At 39.8% G+C, this 20305-nt stretch overlaps 1 protein-coding gene across 2 annotated transcripts; it reads left to right on the top strand.

Moving 5' to 3' along the window:
* Positions 1-1005: 1005 nt before the first annotated feature.
* Positions 1006-19980, top strand: QSOX2 (quiescin-sulfhydryl oxidase 2). Of its 2 annotated transcripts, none has more exons than XM_059589629.2 (12): positions 1006-1439; positions 2011-2035; positions 2120-2212; positions 5629-5810; positions 8293-8362; positions 8465-8533; positions 8625-8698; positions 8784-8934; positions 10683-10723; positions 18635-18781; positions 18870-19304; positions 19511-19980. In XM_059589629.2, the coding sequence occupies exons 1-12, from the start codon at positions 1222-1224 to the stop codon at positions 19530-19532; spliced, it is 1527 nt and encodes a 508-aa protein (XP_059445612.1). In that variant the 5' UTR covers positions 1006-1221; the 3' UTR covers positions 19533-19980. The 2 variants fall into 2 exon arrangements, with proteins under 2 accessions (XP_059445612.1, XP_059445611.1); XM_059589628.2 differs by having other exon boundaries at positions 18870-19352.
* Positions 19981-20305: the final 325 nt, after the last annotated feature.

Here is a 20305-nt window from a genome sequence, read left to right as displayed (position 1 = left end):
TTCCCCCCTCCCTTCCCCTCCTCTTTGCCCCCCCTCCCACCCTTTTTCTTTTTGTTTACTTTTCTTTTGTTTTACAGGTTCAAGCTCCACTACGCTGGATGTGCCATCCAACATTTTTGCCGTGTCTTTTTTTTTTCGGGGTTGATGGGGCTCTTGGATCGGACTGTTCAAAGCTCGATCTACGTCCCTCCATCAGACTCACCTCGATACGTGCCCCTCCATCGCGCCCTCTGGCCCTGCCCGCTTCCAACGACTCCTGCCGCTTCTGATTCTAGCAACTCGTGATGGATTGTGATTGGCACGCGCCTTTGTGTGGCTTTTTCGCGCTTTGGACAAAATCCTCTGGCAGCCTTCTTTCGGCGGTGTTTTGTGGGCTTTTGTGCCTTTGCTTTATTTTTCCTGTTTTTTTGGCTATATTTTGTGGTCTTTGCCTTTTGGGTTGAGGATGTGAATAATTTCCTGGCTTGCGAGTCGAGTAGGATGGATGTTGCTACTTATGTATCGGTTTGTCTATCTGGAACAGAGAACATAGCTGTTTTTACAACTGAAGATTAGTCATAAGTTAGCGGATATTGATATCATAGATTAGTCTTGAATGTAAGATTGTTATGTATGTATCTATGATGTTGTAACCTTGTAACTTCGGCTATAATTTTCTCAGAGTTTTACGTTTTGCGATGTAAGAATTTTATGCTCGTGATTCTTCTTCTATTAATGAGATCAGAATGTTTTTCCTTATAATTATGTTGTAATCTGTCCTTTAGGAATTGTATGAAAATATAAACAATTTTAAAAAGGCAAGTTAATATTTCAATATTTTTTTAATGTTATTTTTAATTTTCTTTTTAAATAAAAATCTCACCATCGAAGCATCACTTTACTTTTATAATTTTATTGGAAACAGTGTCGTTTCCGTGTAAAAATCGCACTACCAAAAAATGTTTTAAAACAACGTAATAATAATAATAATATATTTTTTTTTGTAATAATTTTTATTATCGATTCATACAACGACAACCGAGTCGGAGAGAGTACAACGGAGATACGGAAACGTGAAAAAGACCAATTTCTGCGACGCATCTGCGATCTAACGATTAACGGTAAACAGCTCTCTCCCCCAACAGTCCTTGAGGCAAAATCCTCTGAAACTCCGCACTCACACAAAACCCTAGTGGTGGAAGAGGATTCATCGGCGCATCATCCAATTGGGTCTTAAATTCCATGTCTCAAATATATTTGGTTCTGAGTCTTCTGAGCCTGCTTTGGTTGAGATCCGGAGCGACGTCGGTTTCTTCAGGGTCGCGCTCGATCCTCAGAGCGATCGATGCCGAGAAAGGTGATGTTCGCGATTATGCCGTCGATTTGAACGTCACGAACTTCGATGCGGTCCTCAGGGACACCCCTGCTACCTTTGCGGTTGTCGAATTCTTCGCTCACTGGTCAGTATTTCGAATTTAGCCTCACAAAAAAAGGAGAGAAAAAAATGGTTGCGTTCCAGGTTGTAAAACAAAAGAATTAGTTCAATGGAATATTTGAGATCTATAATTTGGATATACATTGATTGGGTTTGTTTGCATTAAAATATTCAAATTTTATGGAAAGTACTGGTTGGAGAAATGTTATTTGAGCTAAACTGAAGCTGTTTTACGCAATTTCTTAACGTGTTAATGTCTTGTTGGTTGATATATGAAATGGGCAATCCAAATAAAAAGTTGAATAATTTCAAAAGCGTTTTTGTGTGTTTGTGGGTGTGTGTTTTTTGAAGCTGGTCTTAGCGTTACCTTGCACTTTGGCTGACCTAGATTGCTAGTCTGAGTTTAGGATACAGAAAACGAAGACATGGTTTACTACTTTTGCCACTCAAATTGAAGGGATTGGCAGCCGAGTGATTGCCTTTTATGTTTATTTTTAAAACTTTTTTTCTCTGCATTTATTCAAGAACTTAGAAATATGATATTCCTTTGTCGTGTGGAGTTTGATTTTATTAACATAATTTTATTGTTCTATCAGGTGCCCTGCCTGCAGAAATTATAAGGTATGGTATGCTAAAGGTTGTGGCTTGTAATTCCTAGTGGATGTTATTTTATTATTTGTTGTTGATTGAAAATCAATTGTGCAGCCCCATTATGAAAAAGTTGCTAGGCTTTTTAATGGACCTGATGCAGTGCATCCCGGAATCATATTGATGACTAGGGTAGACTGTGCATCGAAGGTATTTATGCTGTGCTTTATCGATTACTTTCTTCACAGGGTTTGATATATTTGGTATCTGGAAATTAGTTTCTTATATTTTATTTCTATGAAAAACGTTAGTACTTTTCTTCCGGGAACTGACCATTGACTTAGCAACCCTATGGTTGTAAATTAGTCCCATGCCCAGAGGGTCCTATTGATGAAGATGGGCAAGAAAATGCTTAAATTCATCCTTTTCTATGTTTTGTGGTCTATGTTGGTTTTACTTTTGAATAGCTAAGACAAACTTAGCCAAGTCGGATTTGGTTCCTGTGGGATATGTTGATAATGTGGCTGGGTTGGCTGGAATTTTGGGTTGTGGGGTTGCGTCTCTGCCCTTGAAGTATCTTGGCCTTCCATTGGGGACATCCTATAGGCTAAGCATATATGGGACGATGTGATTGAGAAGATAAAACGTTGGTTGGCTATTGGAAAATTTTGTATTTGTCTAAGGGTGGCAGGATTACCTTTATCAAGAGCACCCTATCCAACTTACCTACGTACTCCATCTCCCTTTTTCCTCTCCCTACAAGTGTTGCAAATCGTATTGAGAAGTTTCAACGTGATTTATTATGGGGGGCTAAGTGAAGAGTTCAAATCATTTGGTGAGATGGTCAAAGGTTTGTACATCGATCTTTGAGGGAGGGTTGAGGATTAGGAACTTGCTAAGATTCAATCATGCTCTCTTAGTCTTAGCTAAATGGTTTTGGCACTATGAACTTGACAGATAGGTTTGGTGGAGGGTGCTAGTAGACTCTAAATATGGAAGTGCGTGGGGAGTGTGGTGTTCTATGGAGTCCATCAAGGCGTATGAGGTGGGTTTATAGATGAATATTAGGAGTGGTTGGGGGAAGTTTTGTAATCATACTAGATTTGAGGTGGGAAATGGCTTTAAGGTTAGTTTTTGGCATGATCTTTGGTGTGGGGATACAACCCTTAAGAGCACTCACAATGGTTTATGAAAAATGGATAGTCAAAACTCACTTTATCTAGTTTAGCTAATGGGTTTTTAATGATCCCCTACATCCGATTAGTTATATTTTTATCTATTCTATTAAAATAATATTTATTTTTAATTTTTTATTCCTTTTAATTAAAAAACAATCTCCATGAAAAAAACACCAATCCCCTTTTCTTCAAATTTTTTTTCTACTTTTCTTTCTTCTCACACCTTTTCTTCAGACCAGGATGAAGCCACACGCATCTCCACTCATTTTCTTTTTGTTAAAATCACATCTTCACTGATTTCCACATGAATTTTTAACCACATGCTTCCACCGTCTGCACATGGGATGAAGCCAAACAAGGAGGAATTGGACCAAGACAGAGAGAGAGATTTGCACATCGGCTTTCCGTCATTTCCAGAAGCTTGTTCCAGCGTTGAATCAGACCAAGACGAAGCCGAAGTCTACACATCGGACGGATCTGATTCTCACCGGAGAGACAGATTTGCGGCGAGAAAACCATAAAGGAAGAGAATGAAAGAGAAATTGAGTCAGAGAGAGAAGTAGAGATAGGGACTTTGCCTCCTTTTTTTAGTAACCCAACATCACCAATGATTTCCAAGCTTAATCCCCCCTGCCTTCCCTTTGATTCTCTGACCCAACCACGATCTCCTTCCAGACCTCCACCGTCTTCTTGCCTAGCTCCTTTGGCTGGGAGATTGACGACGAGCCGTTGGGGAAATGGGGCTCTAGCATCGAAGCACAATGCTGATAGGCATGGAGGGGGCTGAAGAAAGAGAAGCAACTTTCATTTCTTCCATGAAGCACAAAAAAAGGGGCGAGAGAAATGTTAAAAAAAAAGGATAGAGATACAAGAAATGATAAAATAAGTAATGCATTGAGCTACAATGTCCGCTACATGTAGCTCAATGTTGCTTGATACTGTAGCTCAATGGGTTTTGCATATGGCTTTAGATAAGCCGATGTACGCTTGTTTTGGACTTTTTGCATAAATGATGCATCTGTTGCGACTCTCGTGGAATTTTTTGGCGGTGCCATTCAGTGGAATGCAATCTTAACTAGAAAGGCTCATGATTGGGAGGTGGAAGCCTTTGCATCATTTTTCCGGGTGTTGTATTTATTGAGAGTGAGACGGGAAGGGGAGGACAAGCTTTGGTGGGTCTCTTCCAAAAAGGGGTTATTTGGTGTTAAATCCTTCTACAATGTCATATGTTGTCATGATTGAGTCTGTTTTTCTTGGAAAAGTGTTTGGCGTACTAAAGTTCCGTTGAGAAGGGCATTTTTTGGTTGGTCGGCGGCCCTACGAAAGATCCTTATGATGGATAATCTCCTAAAGCGGCACACCATTGTGGTTGATTGGTCCAATTGAAGTTGAAACAAAGACAAACAGGTATGCTACATTGATCCAAAAACAAACAAATTGGAATTTGATACTATGTTAGGTCATCCAACTTAAAAACGCTAGTAGATGGAGAAACCTTACCAGTGCATATATCGATATCAAGTCTCAAATACAACCATGTGGGAAAGTGGTGTCCCTTCTATGTGCATCAAGGCCTTACTTGCAGAACTTTCAAGGGTTTCACTTCCTAACTAATGGTATTAGAGCCGATAGTTTGGCCGGACTAGTGTAACCGAGAGTATATGGCTTGCATGAGGAGTAGGCTCTTACTCATGTGCTGAGTGGTTGACTGAACATTGCTGGACCAAGTTCTTGTAACTAGCTTAAATTTTAGGGTTGGATGTTCTAACATAAAGAAGTAGCCAAGAACAAGCAAAATTTAAGGAATGACTATTTTAAGAAAAACTGCAATATGAAGCACAAAAAAGTGAGGTGGCTCTAATGCTTGTTTTCATGCCTTCTATCTACTCACATTTTATGGTGACAAATATATTGGAAAGATGTTTTCCTTGGTCCTTTCCTTAACAACTTGACAACAATCAACAATAGGATTTTTTTTTTTAAATTTTTTTATTTATTTATTTTTTATGTCGGGGAACCTCTCCAAGGCAGGGCCCTTCGGACCCACCCCTGCAGAGTAAACCCCAGTCCCGTGCAACAATAGGAATATTATCTTTTATATTAACTGCCACACCCCTTTTGTGGTAGGGGTGGGGGGAGGCAATTGGTTAGTTTGGAGAAAAATAATACATATAAAAGAGAGCTAATGGAGGGACGGCACAATATAAGAAGACAGCTGCTCATCAGACGAGCTGTCTATAGCCATAATTAACATTCAGTGATAGAATTTGTCTAATTTTGTCATCTCAGTTCTTGTCATTATGCTGATTTTGGTGTTGATCTGTTATCCCCTCTCCTTTTGTAGTTATTGCATTTCTCTTATTGCTTCTTTAAATGACACACACTCTTATTTATATAAAGCATGGATTGGTGATTAGTCCTTCTCCTTTCACTTGTCTGACAGAACAGATAAACACTAAACTTTGTGATAAGTTTTCTGTTGGTCATTATCCAATGCTCTTTTGGGGCCATCCTCCTAAGTTCGTATCGGGTGGTTGGGAACCTAAACAAGAGAAAAATGAATTACGTGTCATTGATGATGGACGGACAGCTGATAAATTGCTTCATTGGATCAACAAGCAAATAGGCAGGTATGAGGTATTTACATCTATTTATTGTTTGGAGGTTATGTTGTACTATGTGTTTTATTTAAAGCTGGCATCATGTTGGAATTTACACTTTCAGTGTTGTGATTTGAAATATGTAAAATACATATTTTCAAGTCCTGTGTTTTTTTGAAAGTTTTCTCATGCATTTGTACCTTTGAGGTGAATAAATTGAATGCATGGCAAAATAGTCATTCAAATGGGAAGTTTAAAATAAATTTGAACTTAAAAAATACACAAATATTCTCAATGTGCTTAATTATGAGTTTATTTTTGTACTTTTTATCAATTTGATGCTTTACATCGTGGCTAAGTAGGTCTTGGTTTTCACTTTTCCAACTATATAAGTTTTCAACAAATGAGCACCCCCCCCTCCCCCCTCCCCCCCCGCCTTCTTTTCTTTTGTTTATTGGAACAGGAGTTCAAATTCATTAAAGTGTTTACCTCTTAAAGGGAGTGAAAATCATTTGAAAATACACTTTAAATTATTTGAATCTATATGTTTCCTTGACAACCATTCGATGCAAAATGTTTTTGGGACTTCCCTTTCATAATGTAGGGATCATAGAATCAGTTTCATTTACTTTAGTGGATGATTTGCTCTCATTACAAGGATGGTGGTGGTGTAAGTACATGAGGTTTTTCATTGTAGAATCTTTATGCGAATGGTTTCTCTTAGGTTTTCTATCCTCCTTTATTTGTTTTAGAATAGTAATTAAATAATTGAATTCACAATTTCTTATTAGCTTAATTTTTTATTTATTATAATTGGTGATTTAATATAATATTATAGTTGAGGTCTTGAATTTAAACCATGATTTCATATTTTACCTTTTATTTTAGTTAAATATTCTGCGTGTTAGGCCTCACTTGTTGAGGGGTTTGAACCCACAGATAAGGGGGAGTTTTATAATATTAATTAAATAATTAAATCCTTCATCTCCTATCGGCTTAAGCTTTTTGGACAATTGATGATTTAATAGTCTATTCATGCTGCCTCTAGAGTTGCCTTGTACCTATGGATATCTATTTTGGGCAAAATCTGAACTGCATGAATGAAAAGTTTGTCCACTTTCCTATTTATTGCCATATCATCTAGGACTTTTTTTTTTGATAAGTATATATCAAAAAAAATCCTTGATAAGAAAATCCTTCATCTAGGGCTAGAAGAATCATTTGTCATCTATTCCGTCATTGTTGGTTTTGCAAGCATGAGAGGTTCATAAAATCTTGATACAGGATTTTCTTAATTATTAGAAACTTTGTTTAATTGCCTCACTTTTAATCTTATTATCTTGGGCAGTAGTATTGTAGTAGTAGTTGATACTCACTAATTATGTCCACATTTATTTTTTCAAGAAAAATTCTTTGTGGAGTTATTGTAACCAGATGCATTACTTAATCAGGGTTTTTTCTTTTGTAAAAATTTATTTACTCGCTCAGAATGTCATGTGTTTGCATATGCTTGGGTGCACAACTTATGTCTTATAATGTAATGTAATATCTAGCAATGTAATGTTATTGTCATATATTGTTTCTTTATAAATAAATACTTTAGGGTGCAACAGTACTACAGTAGTGCATTGGGGGGAGGGGGGTATAGGAGAGAAGATAAAACAAAAAAGAAAGTAAAATAAGAAAGAATAGTAAAGGAAAAGGAAGTGGAAGATAATTCAAGATCTAAACTTCAACAAGCCAATGAAACTCAAGAAGGAGCCTCTATTAGCAACTAATGGAGTGATCTAGCCATTAAAACAACGCCCTCGGAGATCTATCTTGTGCTTTTCAATAGAATTCTCTCTCTCTCCAAAAGCCCATAATATCTCTCTGTGGCTTACTCAACATGATATGTAGTGTTGGCTTGTCCCATATCTTATATCTCCAACACACCGATAGATTCAATACTGAATTGGGCTTAAGCCATTAGTCTGATGTTTTAAGACAAAAAAATTGAATTAAATTTATGCAAACAATAATGTGGGTGGGTATGCTTCATTATACTTATCCACACTTTCGCAGGGTACAAACTAACACTTTATTATGCAAAATGGTTAGCACAACAAAGTTACGCAATTAAGTGTCGTCGAATCATACTTATCAAAAAAAAAAAAAAAAGTGTCGTCGAATCATAACCTCTTGGGGTTGGCAGAAGTGGTAAGGGCCTTGGTGGGTAGATGCTATACAGGAGAACGATCTATGTGTCAAATTAAGCTAAACTGTTTTGCTACTTCAAAGAGGCTACATTCCATTAGTTTTGAACCATTAAACCATAATTCTTGTGACCAAGTTCTTCTATATGCTAGTATCTAATGCGTTGGTGGGTAGATGCTGGAATCAGACATGGCAAACCAAGCACGGGGGAGATGACAATGGCCACTTAAACATTTAGTTTTGTAAACTTTTGTGCATATTTTAGCTTCTAGAGTTGTTTTTGTCACTATATTCTAACATGCTTTTAACTTTGCAGCTCTTTTGGCTTGGATGATGAGAAATTTGAAAATGAGCATCTTTCATCAAATGGCTCAGACCCTGGACAGGTCTGCACAAGAACATTAGATATAATTGCTCCACTTCTATTACAAATTAAATTTTGTTCTATATGAAATAAATATTAACTCTTGCAACAAAACTTTTGTAAGATTGCACGAGCTGTGTATGATGTTGAGGAGGCAACATCAACAGCCTTTGACATCATCTTAGAACAAAAGGTATACTTTTTTGTTTTCTCGTCAGCCTTTATTAGTTTGGGATCGTTATTGCTAATGAATTCTATCAATCTATTTTATGCATGTGTTTCAGATGATCAAATCAGAAACCCGGGCTTCACTAATAAAATTCCTGCAACTTTTGGTGGCTCATCATCCTTCTAGGAGGTACCAGACAAAATTTCCAGTATGCCATTTTTCTCTGCCTAATATGATTCTTCCTCCATTGTTTCAATTTTGAAATATATGGCAGGTGTCGGAAGGGCAGTGCAGAGGTGCTTGTGAACTTTGATGACTTATGCCCATCAGACATGTGGTCAACTGAGAAGCAGGAAGATAGTGATGGAAAGAGCGCATTGCGGAATTTTCAGATTTGTGGAAAAGATGTTCCTCGAGGATATTGGGTAGATACTCAAAGGCTTTGTTTCACCTTATTAAATTTACTGTCATTCTCTCTGTTGCACAGACAGGATTTAAAAAGACACTCTTTTACCTAGATTTTGGTATTGGCTGATAAATATTTGACTTGATTTTCTTCAATTACATTTTATGTTTTCTTTTACAATTATGGACATATTGTTTAGTCATAAATATTGGCAGTATAGAAGCACTAAGTAATGTTCTTCCAACTAGATTATCGTCTATTTAAGTGATGAAAATGTCATAAGCAGGTGTTGCTAGTCTTCATCATTGATGCAGTCAAGATTGATGAGCGACTTGTAAATTCGAAAAATGTACAAAGGGACTCCAAAAGAAAAATCTGGGGCTGGTTCATTGAAATTAGAAGTTATCAAGATTTTATTGACTTTTGTTTAATACTTTTGAGGGTGTTTGGGTCATTCAAGTTCAATCTAGAGTTGGTTCAGGTTTAAGGGTTTTACTATGTTGGGCTTTAGTTATATGTTATGGGTCTGGCCTGGTTTTACATGTAAACTTCTCATAGTTGAGGTTAGTATGGGCCCAAGCAATATGCTTAGGGACCAAGTTAAAAAAAAAAAAGAAAAAGAAAAGAAAAGAAAAGAGAAATCTACATATATACACTTAATCAGGGTTTGTGTTAGTTTGAGGGGGCAAAAAAAGATCAGATTTTGAAATTTCCCTTATGTTTCTTCTCTAGGGCTTCAATTTTGAGCTCCTCAGCTCTTGAAGATTCCCCATAGCTCATGTTGTATGAGCCAATCTTGCTTGAAATTGTGGAACAACATATCTGCAACCTTTTTAGTGATACATCCAGGTGTATTTGGGTCCTCCAGCACCGACTGTTGGACCTTCCTCCTGGGCTATATCAATTATGTTCTACATTGTATCTCGAACTAGTGTATATTTTTTTTTTTTAAAAAATTTATGAGTAAAATTTTCTTTTGCAAGCCAAATCGCATCTCGAACCATTGTATTTCAATTAAACCAATTGAATTGGCTCAAACTATGAGCTTGTTTAAGAACTTCTTGCTAGGGCCCTTAACAGGAAATAGTTATAGTTAGACCCACAAAAATCAACCAATGTCATTCTGGAAAACTAATAAATATTGCATGCCTAAACTATGCCCTGTGCCTAGCACATCCTACCCCTGATGTTCTTCTCCTTCTCTTTCCTAAAATTTACAAAGTAAATGAGATTAATGAGAGTATCACTTCAGACTTGTTCAGTTGGAGACTGCCACTTGTTATCCCTTGGACTTACAATGTAGCAATGAGTTCCTTCAGTTCTTGCTGACTACTCGTGTTGTCTACAGTTAAGAATAAGCTAATTGTTATATACTTTCATGATTGATTTTTTGAAAGCTCTGTTTCTTCCCACATATTTAAGATGTTGTATAGTTACTGATTTGATGATCATGAAATTCTTGATTTATAATTTTATCCAACTATGATATGATTTGACTATTAGTACGGATGGTGGTTTATTGTTTGGGGACTTCAGTGCTTCAGTCATTTACCTAGTCCCTGCAGAGGTGAGTGATATGCCAAGTCCGTAGTTTGGGATGATCTTTGATGCTGGCTAGTACATTTGTTTCTGCAGTGAATCCATTCTAAGTTTTATTATTATTATTATTATTTTTTTGTGGTTGGTTACTATGTTGGCTGTTGATTCAATTTCTCGTGATGTAATATTTTCCAACTGTTTTGATTATTTTTGCATGTTCTATTGCAGATGTTCTGTCGCGGTAGCAAGAATGATACTCGGGGCTTTAGGTAGTGTTTTTTTTTTTTTTTTTTTCTCAATTCTTCAAATTTTGATTAATGGTTTAGCGTGTTAATCATCATTCACATAGCAAGTATCAAACTTTTACATTTTGATATTTAGTTTGTGTGCCTATTTTAGCATTTTGATATTTAGTTTGTGTCTTTAGCATTTTTATATTTAGTTTGTGTGCCTTTAAGTAAGTTTTGTATTTAATTACCTTCACAAAATTACAGAAAACAGCTATCTTGCTTTATGCACAAGGGTGATGTTCTCAGAGGAGAATACCATGAAGTTTTCACCAAAAAAAAAAGAAGGTTAAACAAATCTGAACAACTGACTGAAGTTCTTCGCCGAGTCCTGCATCTAGGAGATACCTGGTGTAATGGGATAGGCTTAGAGAAGAGCACATATGGAGGTGTGGATAGTTAAGTTCATTTGCTGCTCACACGTTTGAGGGCTTGTGAGGGTGGTGCCATGAATACATATTCATAAATTCATATATGGTGGGGGTTATTAATCAACATTATCATTGTGCCATTTCTTGATGTGTCCTAAGAAGAAGGCAAAGAAAGCTACTACGTATTGTTGCTTTCTGGAGATTGTTTCAGGAGACAAGCAAAGTATGATATATTTATCATAAACTAGTTCATTAATAAAACTAGGCAAGCACGTGTCAGTATATTTGTCACGGTCCAAGGAAAGCGCTAGGCAGATTTGTGCCATCACTCTAAAAGGACTAGTCAAATTACAATTGGAGTTTTATACAATCGCTTATAAAGCCCAGTCTTACCTAATAAGGAGCTAATGTGGGACTTAGCATCTACGAGTACCTTTATAATCCACCCACTCAATGTGGACAATTCACCCTTCCAAATTGGGGCTAATTTTTTGGGGTTCACAATTTTCTCCACTCAAATTCCGGACATTGTCGTCAGGACCCACGTTATGCAATGCCTCAATGCTACATGATGTTACTAAGTTGCTTTAATACCATTTGTAACGACTTTTTTTTTTGATAAGTAATGATGATATATAAAAAGAGCGCAGAGGGGCGCAACCCATATACACGGGAAGTATAAATAGAGAGCGCCTAGGAGGGGGAGAAATGAAAAAGAAAATCAGAGAAACTAATCACTAAAGAAGCTAGCCAAGCGGCCGTCCAAGAGTAAAGAGTAAAGAGGAAGAAATGAGTCAATTCCTCTATGGTCCTAGTGGAATTTTCAAAACATCTAGCATTTCTTTCATTCCAAATACACCACATAAGACACAGAGGTATCATCTTCCACACAACCGCGCTTCGAGAATGTCCTCCCGACCACCAGCTAGCAAACAAGGCCCTCACCCTGCAAGGCATGACCCAATGCAACCCAAAACGCTGAAAAATCATGTGCCAAAGAGCACTTGCGAGCTCACAATGGAGAAGCAGGTGATCGACTGACTCTCCGGTCTTCTTGCACATACAACACCACTCCATAACCACTATGTTCCTCTTACGCAGCGTATCATGAGTCAAAATTTTACTTAAGGCCGCAGTCCAACCGAAAAAAGCCACCCGTTGAGGCGCCTTAGTACGCCAGATGCTCTTCCAAGGAAACTCCTCTCGATTAGAAATGGACAAGGCCTTATAGAACGACTTAACCTCGAACTTGCCCTTCTTGGACGAAGACTAGCAAATACGATCTACACTGCCTAGGGAGACCTTGTAAGAATACAACCGATCAAAAAAAGGAGAAATCAAATCCATCTCCCAATCTTGGACCGATCGAACAAAAATGACATTCCACTCAACAACCCCATTCCTCCCAATAAAATTATCCTTCACCCAAGCTTCTTTGTGTCTGGCGATACTGTATAAGGACGGAAAAACTTGCTTCAAAGAGTTGTCCCCACACCAAATATCATGCCAGAATCTGACTTTCGAACCCTCCCCCACCTCAAAACGAATACCTTTGGCAAAGAAATTCCACCCTTTACGAATATGCTTCCATAGACCCACACCATGAGAGCCCAAGACCTCCTTCGTGCACCACCCACCTTCTTGATCTCCATACTTAGCTTTGATCAAATTACACCATAGAGCCCCGTTCTCATTTGCGTATCTCCAAAGCCATTTCCCCAAAAGAGCTTGGTTAAACTGATACATTTTCCGAGTGCCAAGACCACCATATCGAAGAGGGCTGCAAACTTGGTTCCAACTTACAAGATGCAACTTGGGCTCATCCCCCATTCCTCCCCACAAGAAATCTCTTTGGACTTTCTCGATCCTTTTAGCTACACTAACAGGAATCGGAAACAAAGACAAAAAGTAAATCGGAAGATTAGCCAAAGTGCTCTTGATGAGGGTTAAACGACCTCCTTTAGAAAGATACATTCTCTTCCAACCTGCCATCTGACGCTCCATCTTTTCAATCACTTCATTCCACATAGCCGTATCCTTGAACGATGCCCCAAGAGGGAGACCCAAATACTTCATAGGCAAATCAGCAACATTACACCCAAGGATGTTAGCTAAGCCCCCGATGTTCTCCACCTCACCAATGGCCACAATCTTTGACTTTCCAAGATTCACTCTCAAACCTGAAACAGCTTCAAAACATAAGAGGATGAGACGAACATACCGGATTTGCTCGATAGAATATTCACAAAAAATCAAAGTGTCATCCGCAAATAAGGAATGAGAGACCATCAACTCTGACAAGACCCTATTACCCACCGAGAACCTAGTCAAAAGGCCTTGATCAACCGTCGCATTCACCATCTTACTCAACGCCTCCATAACAATCACAAACAATAACGGAGAGAGAGGATCACCTTGCCGGATTCCCCTCGAACTGCTAAAGAACCCTTCCGGAGAACCATTCACAAGAATGGAGAATCTTACCGTCTTAATACACCACTCTATCCAAGCCCTCCACCTCCCACCAAACCCACATCTATGCAGCAAATACAAAACAAAATCCCAATTTACATGGTCGTAGGCCTTTTCCAAATCCAATTTACAAAGAACACCAGGCACCCCTGATTTCAAGCGACTATCCACACTTTCATTTGCAATAAGAACGGAATCTAGGATTTGCCGACCCCCAATAAAAGCATTTTGAGAATAGGAAATGACCTTACCCAAGACAGTTCTCAATCTATTGGCAAGAACCTTAGACACAATTTTATACACTCCTCCCACCAAGCTAATGGGCCGAAAGTCCTTCATCTCCACCGCATCTGCCTTTTTCGGAATCAAGGAAATAAAAGTTGCATTCAAGCTCTTCACCATTTGACGTCTACGATGGAACTCTGCAAAAACCGCCATAACGTCTTGTTTAATAACACCCCAGCAAGCTTGAAAAAAAGCCATGGAAAAGCCATTTGGACCCGGAGCCTTATCACCATCCATGCCTTTTACCACCTCCCAAACCTCCTTTTCCTCAAAATCTCTTTCTAACCACTGATTATCCTCCTCATCGATGGACAAAAACTGCTGGTTATCCATTCTAGGGCGCCAAGAGCTTTGTTCCGAATAAAGAGATTGGTAATACTGCACTATGTGATCTTTAACCTCAACTGGATCATCGGATAAAACGCCATTAATACGAAGCACTTCCATACGTTTGTACCTTCAGTGAGAATTAGCCATCTTGTGGAAAAAGCGAGTATTCCGATCCCCCTCCTTGAGCCACAAAGCTCTCGATTTTTGACGCCAATGAATTTCTTCACACAACAATGTATTCTCCAAATCTTTCAACTTGTCCGCCTTCCAAATTTTCTCCTCTTGATCTAAGCCTCTCGATTCTGCCAACTCATCCAACTCCTGGATACCTCCCAATAACTCTTTCTTTTTCCTCCCAATATCCCCAAAGACCTCCTCATTCCACTTTTTCAAGTCCACTTTAAGGGATTTTAATTTACTAGCAAGCACAAAACTAGGCAATCCCTCAAAGAAATACGACCCCCACCAAGAAGCAACCTTATCAACAAAACCCTCTGCCTTAAGCCACATATTTTCAAATTTAAAACCCTTCTTACCTCCACAAGGAGTCCCGCAGTCCAGTAATAAAGGAAAGTGATCCGAGAGCAGGCGTTGAAGTCTCCTTTGAACAACTGCTGGGTAGTGATCTTCCCAATCCGACGAAAGCAAGAACCGGTCAATCCTCGACCAACTCTCATTTTCTTGATTATTGGACCAAGTAAATTGACCCCCCATCATCGGCATATCCACCAGATTATTTTCTGAAATGAAATCCGAGAAATCCATCATGCCCGATGAATAATAAGAAACATTGGAGCGCTCACTGGGAAATCGTTCAATGTTAAAATCTCCACCCAAACACCAAGGGACCTCCCAAACCCTCATCAAACCAGCCAATTCGTCCCAAAGCGCCCCTCTCTCCACTTCCTCATTTGGCCCATACACTCCCCCAAACGCCCACACCCATCTATCCTCTACATTTTGAAACGAACAAGCCAAAGTGAAATGTCCCACACACTCCTCCTTACATTCCACTACCCTCCTATCCCACATCATTAGCATCCCTCCCGACAAACCATTAGAGCCTTTATACTTCCACCCACATGTTGACCTCCCCAAAGACTATGAATCACCTCTCGAGAGATAGTCTCCATCTTCGTCTCAATCAAACACACTACATCTACTTTCCATTCTTTCAAAAGACCCCTAATGCGCAACCTTTTTTTGAGGGCATTCAACCCTCTCACATTCCATACTACAATATTAAGCTTCATGATCCACCAAAGCAACCCTCTCACTTTCCTCAATCTCTTCAAGGCCTTTGAGTGCAGGAACACATGCAGAAACACCTCCCAAGTCCGAATCGTACTGCTTTCTAGAGGCTTCAATGGCATTGAAAAGAGCCTCCAATTCCTCCTTTTTCCCCTCATCCGAAACTCCAATTTTTGGGCAAAAATTGAGGCAGTTTCCCACTACCCAGCTGGTTGAAATCGTGTCTGACCCTAAATCCTCCAAACCTACTGTTTCAGCAATTTTATCCCCATCCATGCCTGATTCAGACCCAGACAACTTCAACTCCGATGTTTGATCCACCCTTTCTTGTCCAAAATGAAACAACGGACTCAAACTCCATTCCTCCCCCCGACAAGCCTGCTGAGCCCACTCCCCCACGGCCAAATTAACCTTCCGGCGAGATGGACTCCCTCTCAGAAGCTTTCGTGTGGCCCAGCACGTACTCTCCCCAGCCTGGCCGGTCTCCATAGGCTTCTCCGGCGCCGTCTGTTGCTGCTCCGATGACAGAAGCATCTCCGGCACCCTCTGCGAATATTCCGGCGTCGATCCCAGAATCTCTTTCAACTGCCCAGACGTCGACGATGAAGCTTCTATCGAACTCACCCCTGTCTTGTTTCTATTCTTCGGCCCAGCCTTCCTCCTCATATATGTCAAAAAAGTTAATTCCTTACCAGTGGGCTGAAGTTCCTTCACCGGGCTTGCGGGGATTTTTGGACTTAAATTCTCTCCGGCCACGAAAACGCTAGCAGCCCCCGCAGAAATGCCGCCAGACACCCTGGGAGTCTCTTCTGCCACTGACCCAACCCCCTCTTCCCCTCTTCGCTCCCTGCCGGCCAACGACGAACACTCCGGTGAAGGCGTAAGAACTCGCGACTCTGTCGCTACCTTTCCAGAGGCCGCCGATATAGCCAGCCCAACCTTAGAATCGTGAGATGGGCTTAGACTAAAGCCCACACCTGAGCCCACGACCCCTCTTGGCTTGAACATCACCTTCTTCTTCAACTTCAGCCTGCTGGTGGTCTTTTTAGATTTTCCTCCCGGCCCAACCTTCTCCTTCTCTTTCCATACAGCCTTCCCCTGATCTGCAACTTCCTTCTCTTCCGGCCCAAGCCCACTAAACTTCATCTGATTAATCACCCTGTCAATCTTATACATCCCCACGTCACATTCTCTCTTCAGAACTCTCAACGTCTCCTTCACGTTGAGGAGCTCAATACCTACCTCAGAGTAGGTCTGCCCAGCATGGTACCCCATCCTCTCCCGTCCCTTCATGCGTCCAGAGACTGACAACTGCTCAGACTGCACTGCCGGCTTTACTGACCAACTCGCTGAAATTCTTGTCGCACGCTCTACGCAAACTCCAGCTTTCGTAACATTCACGCGAGGGACTATCGGACCTCTATCAGATTTCGCCGGCCATAATGATTTCGTCGGAGCCATAGCAGACTCCTTCGGAGACCTCCCCAAAACTCCCTGAGCCATCGCTGGACCCTAGGTCTTCGACGGTCCTAAGCTCCTCTTGTCAGTCGTAAAGTTTCGCCGGCCTGGTTGTTGCCAGTCTTCACCGTCCTTTTGGGTTGCCTTCAACGACAGTCTCACTGTCTCTGCGTAGCTTTTCTGCTTTTTCACCTCCTTTTCACCCATTTCTCCCCTAAACTCTCTACATTCACTGATCACTCGATGATCACGAAGAGAAGAGTAAGCTGCTTGCATTTCTTTAATGAAGCGATCCCACCCAAACCCACGACGTCCTTCAGGGATGATGATCGAGCCACATCTCTTTCTTCCATCGAATTCCTCCACTGTCAGGAAGTATCCATGCCTATTTGAACTCTTCTGCGCAATAATTTTGGGGTATCCAACTCTGGATTGATCCCAGAATACCTCAGAGCTCTTCACTGCCACCAAATCATCCGCTACTCTCACCAACCAGGCTAACTCATCCTTTTTAAGAAAGATGGACCTTTTGAATCTGTTGCTCCTCTAAAAAATTCTCACTCCTGATGCCCCTTCTTGATCAACACCTCAAACTCCTTGGACTCCACCATCCACCTCCTCGGTCCAGCCATGACACAAGCTAACACTAGCTCCAACCACCTTACACGCGCCCTCACGCGCCGACACAGCTCTCACACACAGCTCTCAATCTTCTATTAATAAGAAAAAGTTTCTGTACTTTTTTTCTTAATACCATTTGTAACGACTTAGGAAAGTGATAATCATATCTGCGCTATTCGTTCAAAATGATTAGTCAAGTTATAACTAATGCTCATTATAATTGCTTATGAAGCTTAATCTCACCTAGTAAGGAATTAGTATGAGACGTAGTACTCATGAGTGCCTTTATAATTTACCTACCCAATATGAAACTAACTTTTTGGGGTGTCACAATATTGTTTGTGGCCGCTTGGTGGAAGAGGTAGTTACATTGATGAGGCAGTTAAAGCAGTGGCAGTGGAGTGGCAAACTGGCAATGAAAGCTGGAGGCTGGTGGTGAGGGAGATGGGAGTAATGGAAGAGGAGGCAGAGTGGTGACAATGGAGGAGTAGTGGTTGCATTTTGTGGCTATGATGGTTTTAGTTGAGTTACTGACTGTAATAGAGATGGTGGGTGTGATTCTAGAGGGGTAGTGATGGTGTGTTGGGTTGCTGGTATTGGTGTTGAGGAAAGCGTTAATTTTGCTTTGAGAGGTGTCTGGATTCCGTTGTTACATACACACACACACGCAACATAGAAGGTATTAAATTCATCATGACATTTTTTCCTTTTTTTTAGACAAAAGAAACCACAGAATGTTTTTTGCTGCATTTGTTTCATTTCTCTTGTTCATGCATATATTAATTTTTGGAGATCAGGAGTGCTTATTTGATGGTCTCTTGATGGTTCCTGTTCTTCGGTTCATCAGTAGCTTACCCAATATATCATTGACATTGTTGCTTCCATACTACACTTTTACAACTCCCTCGACTATGTAGTATTTAACACCCCCAAATCACTAATGCAATTGGAATATCAATTTTCCACCTCAGTAAAGCAGCTGCTTATACTTTTGGTTGTTATAGCCTTCCCGCTAAAAGTTTTTTCCCTTTTTTTCCCTTTTACTGTAAGTCTCCTCCCAACTTTGGGAGTTCTTTTGACATGTTGCTTTTTTCTCTGTCTGCAGTTGTGGATTGTGGGTTCTGCTCCATTCACTCTCTGTTAGAATTGAGGATGGAGAGAGCCAGTTTGCATTTACAGCTATATGCGAATTTGTGCACAACTTCTTCATCTGTGAGGAATGTCGCCAACATTTTTATGACATGTGTTCAAGGTATGTGCTTCTGAGAATAGTACATATTTCAAATTCTTTGAGCTTCTTTCGGCTAACTTAAGCTAAAAGTGAGCAATCTTGATTTCAGTGTCTCTAATCCTTTCAACAAAACCCGTGACTTTGCTCTTTGGTTGTGGAGTGCGCACAATAAGGTTAATGAGAGATTAATCAAAGAAGAAGCATCTTTAGGAACTGAGGATCCTAAATTTCCGAAGATGATTTGGCCTCCAAAGCAGCTTTGCTCTTCCTGTCATCTCCGTCGTAGCCAGAGAAATAACAGCATCGATTGGGACCAGGACGAGGTGTTCAAATTTTTGTCTAATTATTATGGGAAAACGCTAGTATCTCTATACAAGGACAAAAAAATTCTTGGGAAAGATGGGGCTGATGTTGCTCTTGAAGATTTGGTGGCCTCAACAAATGCGCTTGTGGTGCCTGTGGGGGCTGCATTGGCAATTGCTGTTGCTAGCTGTGCATTTGGAGCACTTGCTTGCTACTGGCGCTCACAGCAGAAGAGTCGGAAGTATTTCCACCAACTACACTCTTTAAAGAACATATGATAATTAGGAGGGTAATGAGCTCTTTCAAAAACGTTTAAAAAAGCAGAGCCATTAGAAAAAGAGGAGAAAAAAGGAAAAAAGAAAAGAAAAGGAGAGCTAGTGAGGCAGAGGGTTGGTTGTTAGGAGTTTTCATTCTTCTTATTTTGCTTCTTTTTCCACAATATTTCAGGCCAAGGAGAAACTGGAACTAAGATTCTTAAGGGGACAAAGTCAGACAGGCAATAGGGTGCACAGCCGGATGAAATCAGGCTCTGAATAGCAAATCCAGATCAAAGCCTTGTACCTGAATGCACTGGTTGAGGTCCTCTTCTGTATTCTCTTTCAAGCTTTTCTTTTTTAATGTACAGATTTTGGTACGATAATCTTAATTTTGGGAGAGAATCACCCTAGATCCATTTGCATCTTTATTGTCCTTTTTTTTTTTTTTTTTTTTCAAAAAGTTTATTTTTGTTCATTACACGGATTTAGTCAAGAAAGATGAGAGAGTACTGTATGGTGTTTTGAGAGTACATCATTGTTGTCCACGGCCCTTTGTATGTTCTTTAATTTGAATTGGTGATGATGGGCAGCAACTCTGTAAAATTTGACTTTGAGCAGTATATTATTCCCACAGATGAAATGCAGTTCTTAGATCTTGAATTGGTATTTGCAGAGTAGTGTAGCTGTTTAGCTGTCAATTTTGAATGTAAAAAGATACGGAAAACTTGTTTCTTTGTGATTTTGTTTTTTTGTTTTTTTGCTTTGGCCATAAATTTTAAATTAATGATGAATTGTATTAACGACTAGAAGAAATAGTTAATGGATGCTTCGAATTCTTAGGTCGATTGTTCATCTGAAAAGATCGCCATTGATAATGTATTATGGCTCTTGTGCACTACTTTTCGGAACACTGATAATTGTACGTTTCCCTTTGCGTGCTTTGTGACAATTTCGAGGAAAATACTCTTTAACTTGAACAACCAAG

Source organism: Corylus avellana, chromosome 4, assembly GCF_965113065.1.
Source record: "Corylus avellana chromosome 4, dhCorAvel1.hap1.2, whole genome shotgun sequence".
Taxonomy (NCBI): domain Eukaryota; kingdom Viridiplantae; phylum Streptophyta; class Magnoliopsida; order Fagales; family Betulaceae; genus Corylus; species Corylus avellana.
This window is presented reverse-complemented; position numbering and strand designations above follow the sequence as displayed.

Coding starts and splice junctions, on each gene's coding strand:
- QSOX2 (XM_059589628.2), top strand. CDS start 1,222: ATGTCTCAAATATATTTGGTTCTGAGTCTTCTGAGCCTGCTTTGGTTG. Junction 8,699..8,783: donor GCTCATCATCCTTCTAGGAG/GTACCAGACAAA, acceptor AATATATGGCAG/GTGTCGGAAGGGCAGTGCAG. Junction 10,724..18,634: donor AATGATACTCGGGGCTTTAG/GTAGTGTTTTTT, acceptor CTCTGTCTGCAG/TTGTGGATTGTGGGTTCTGC.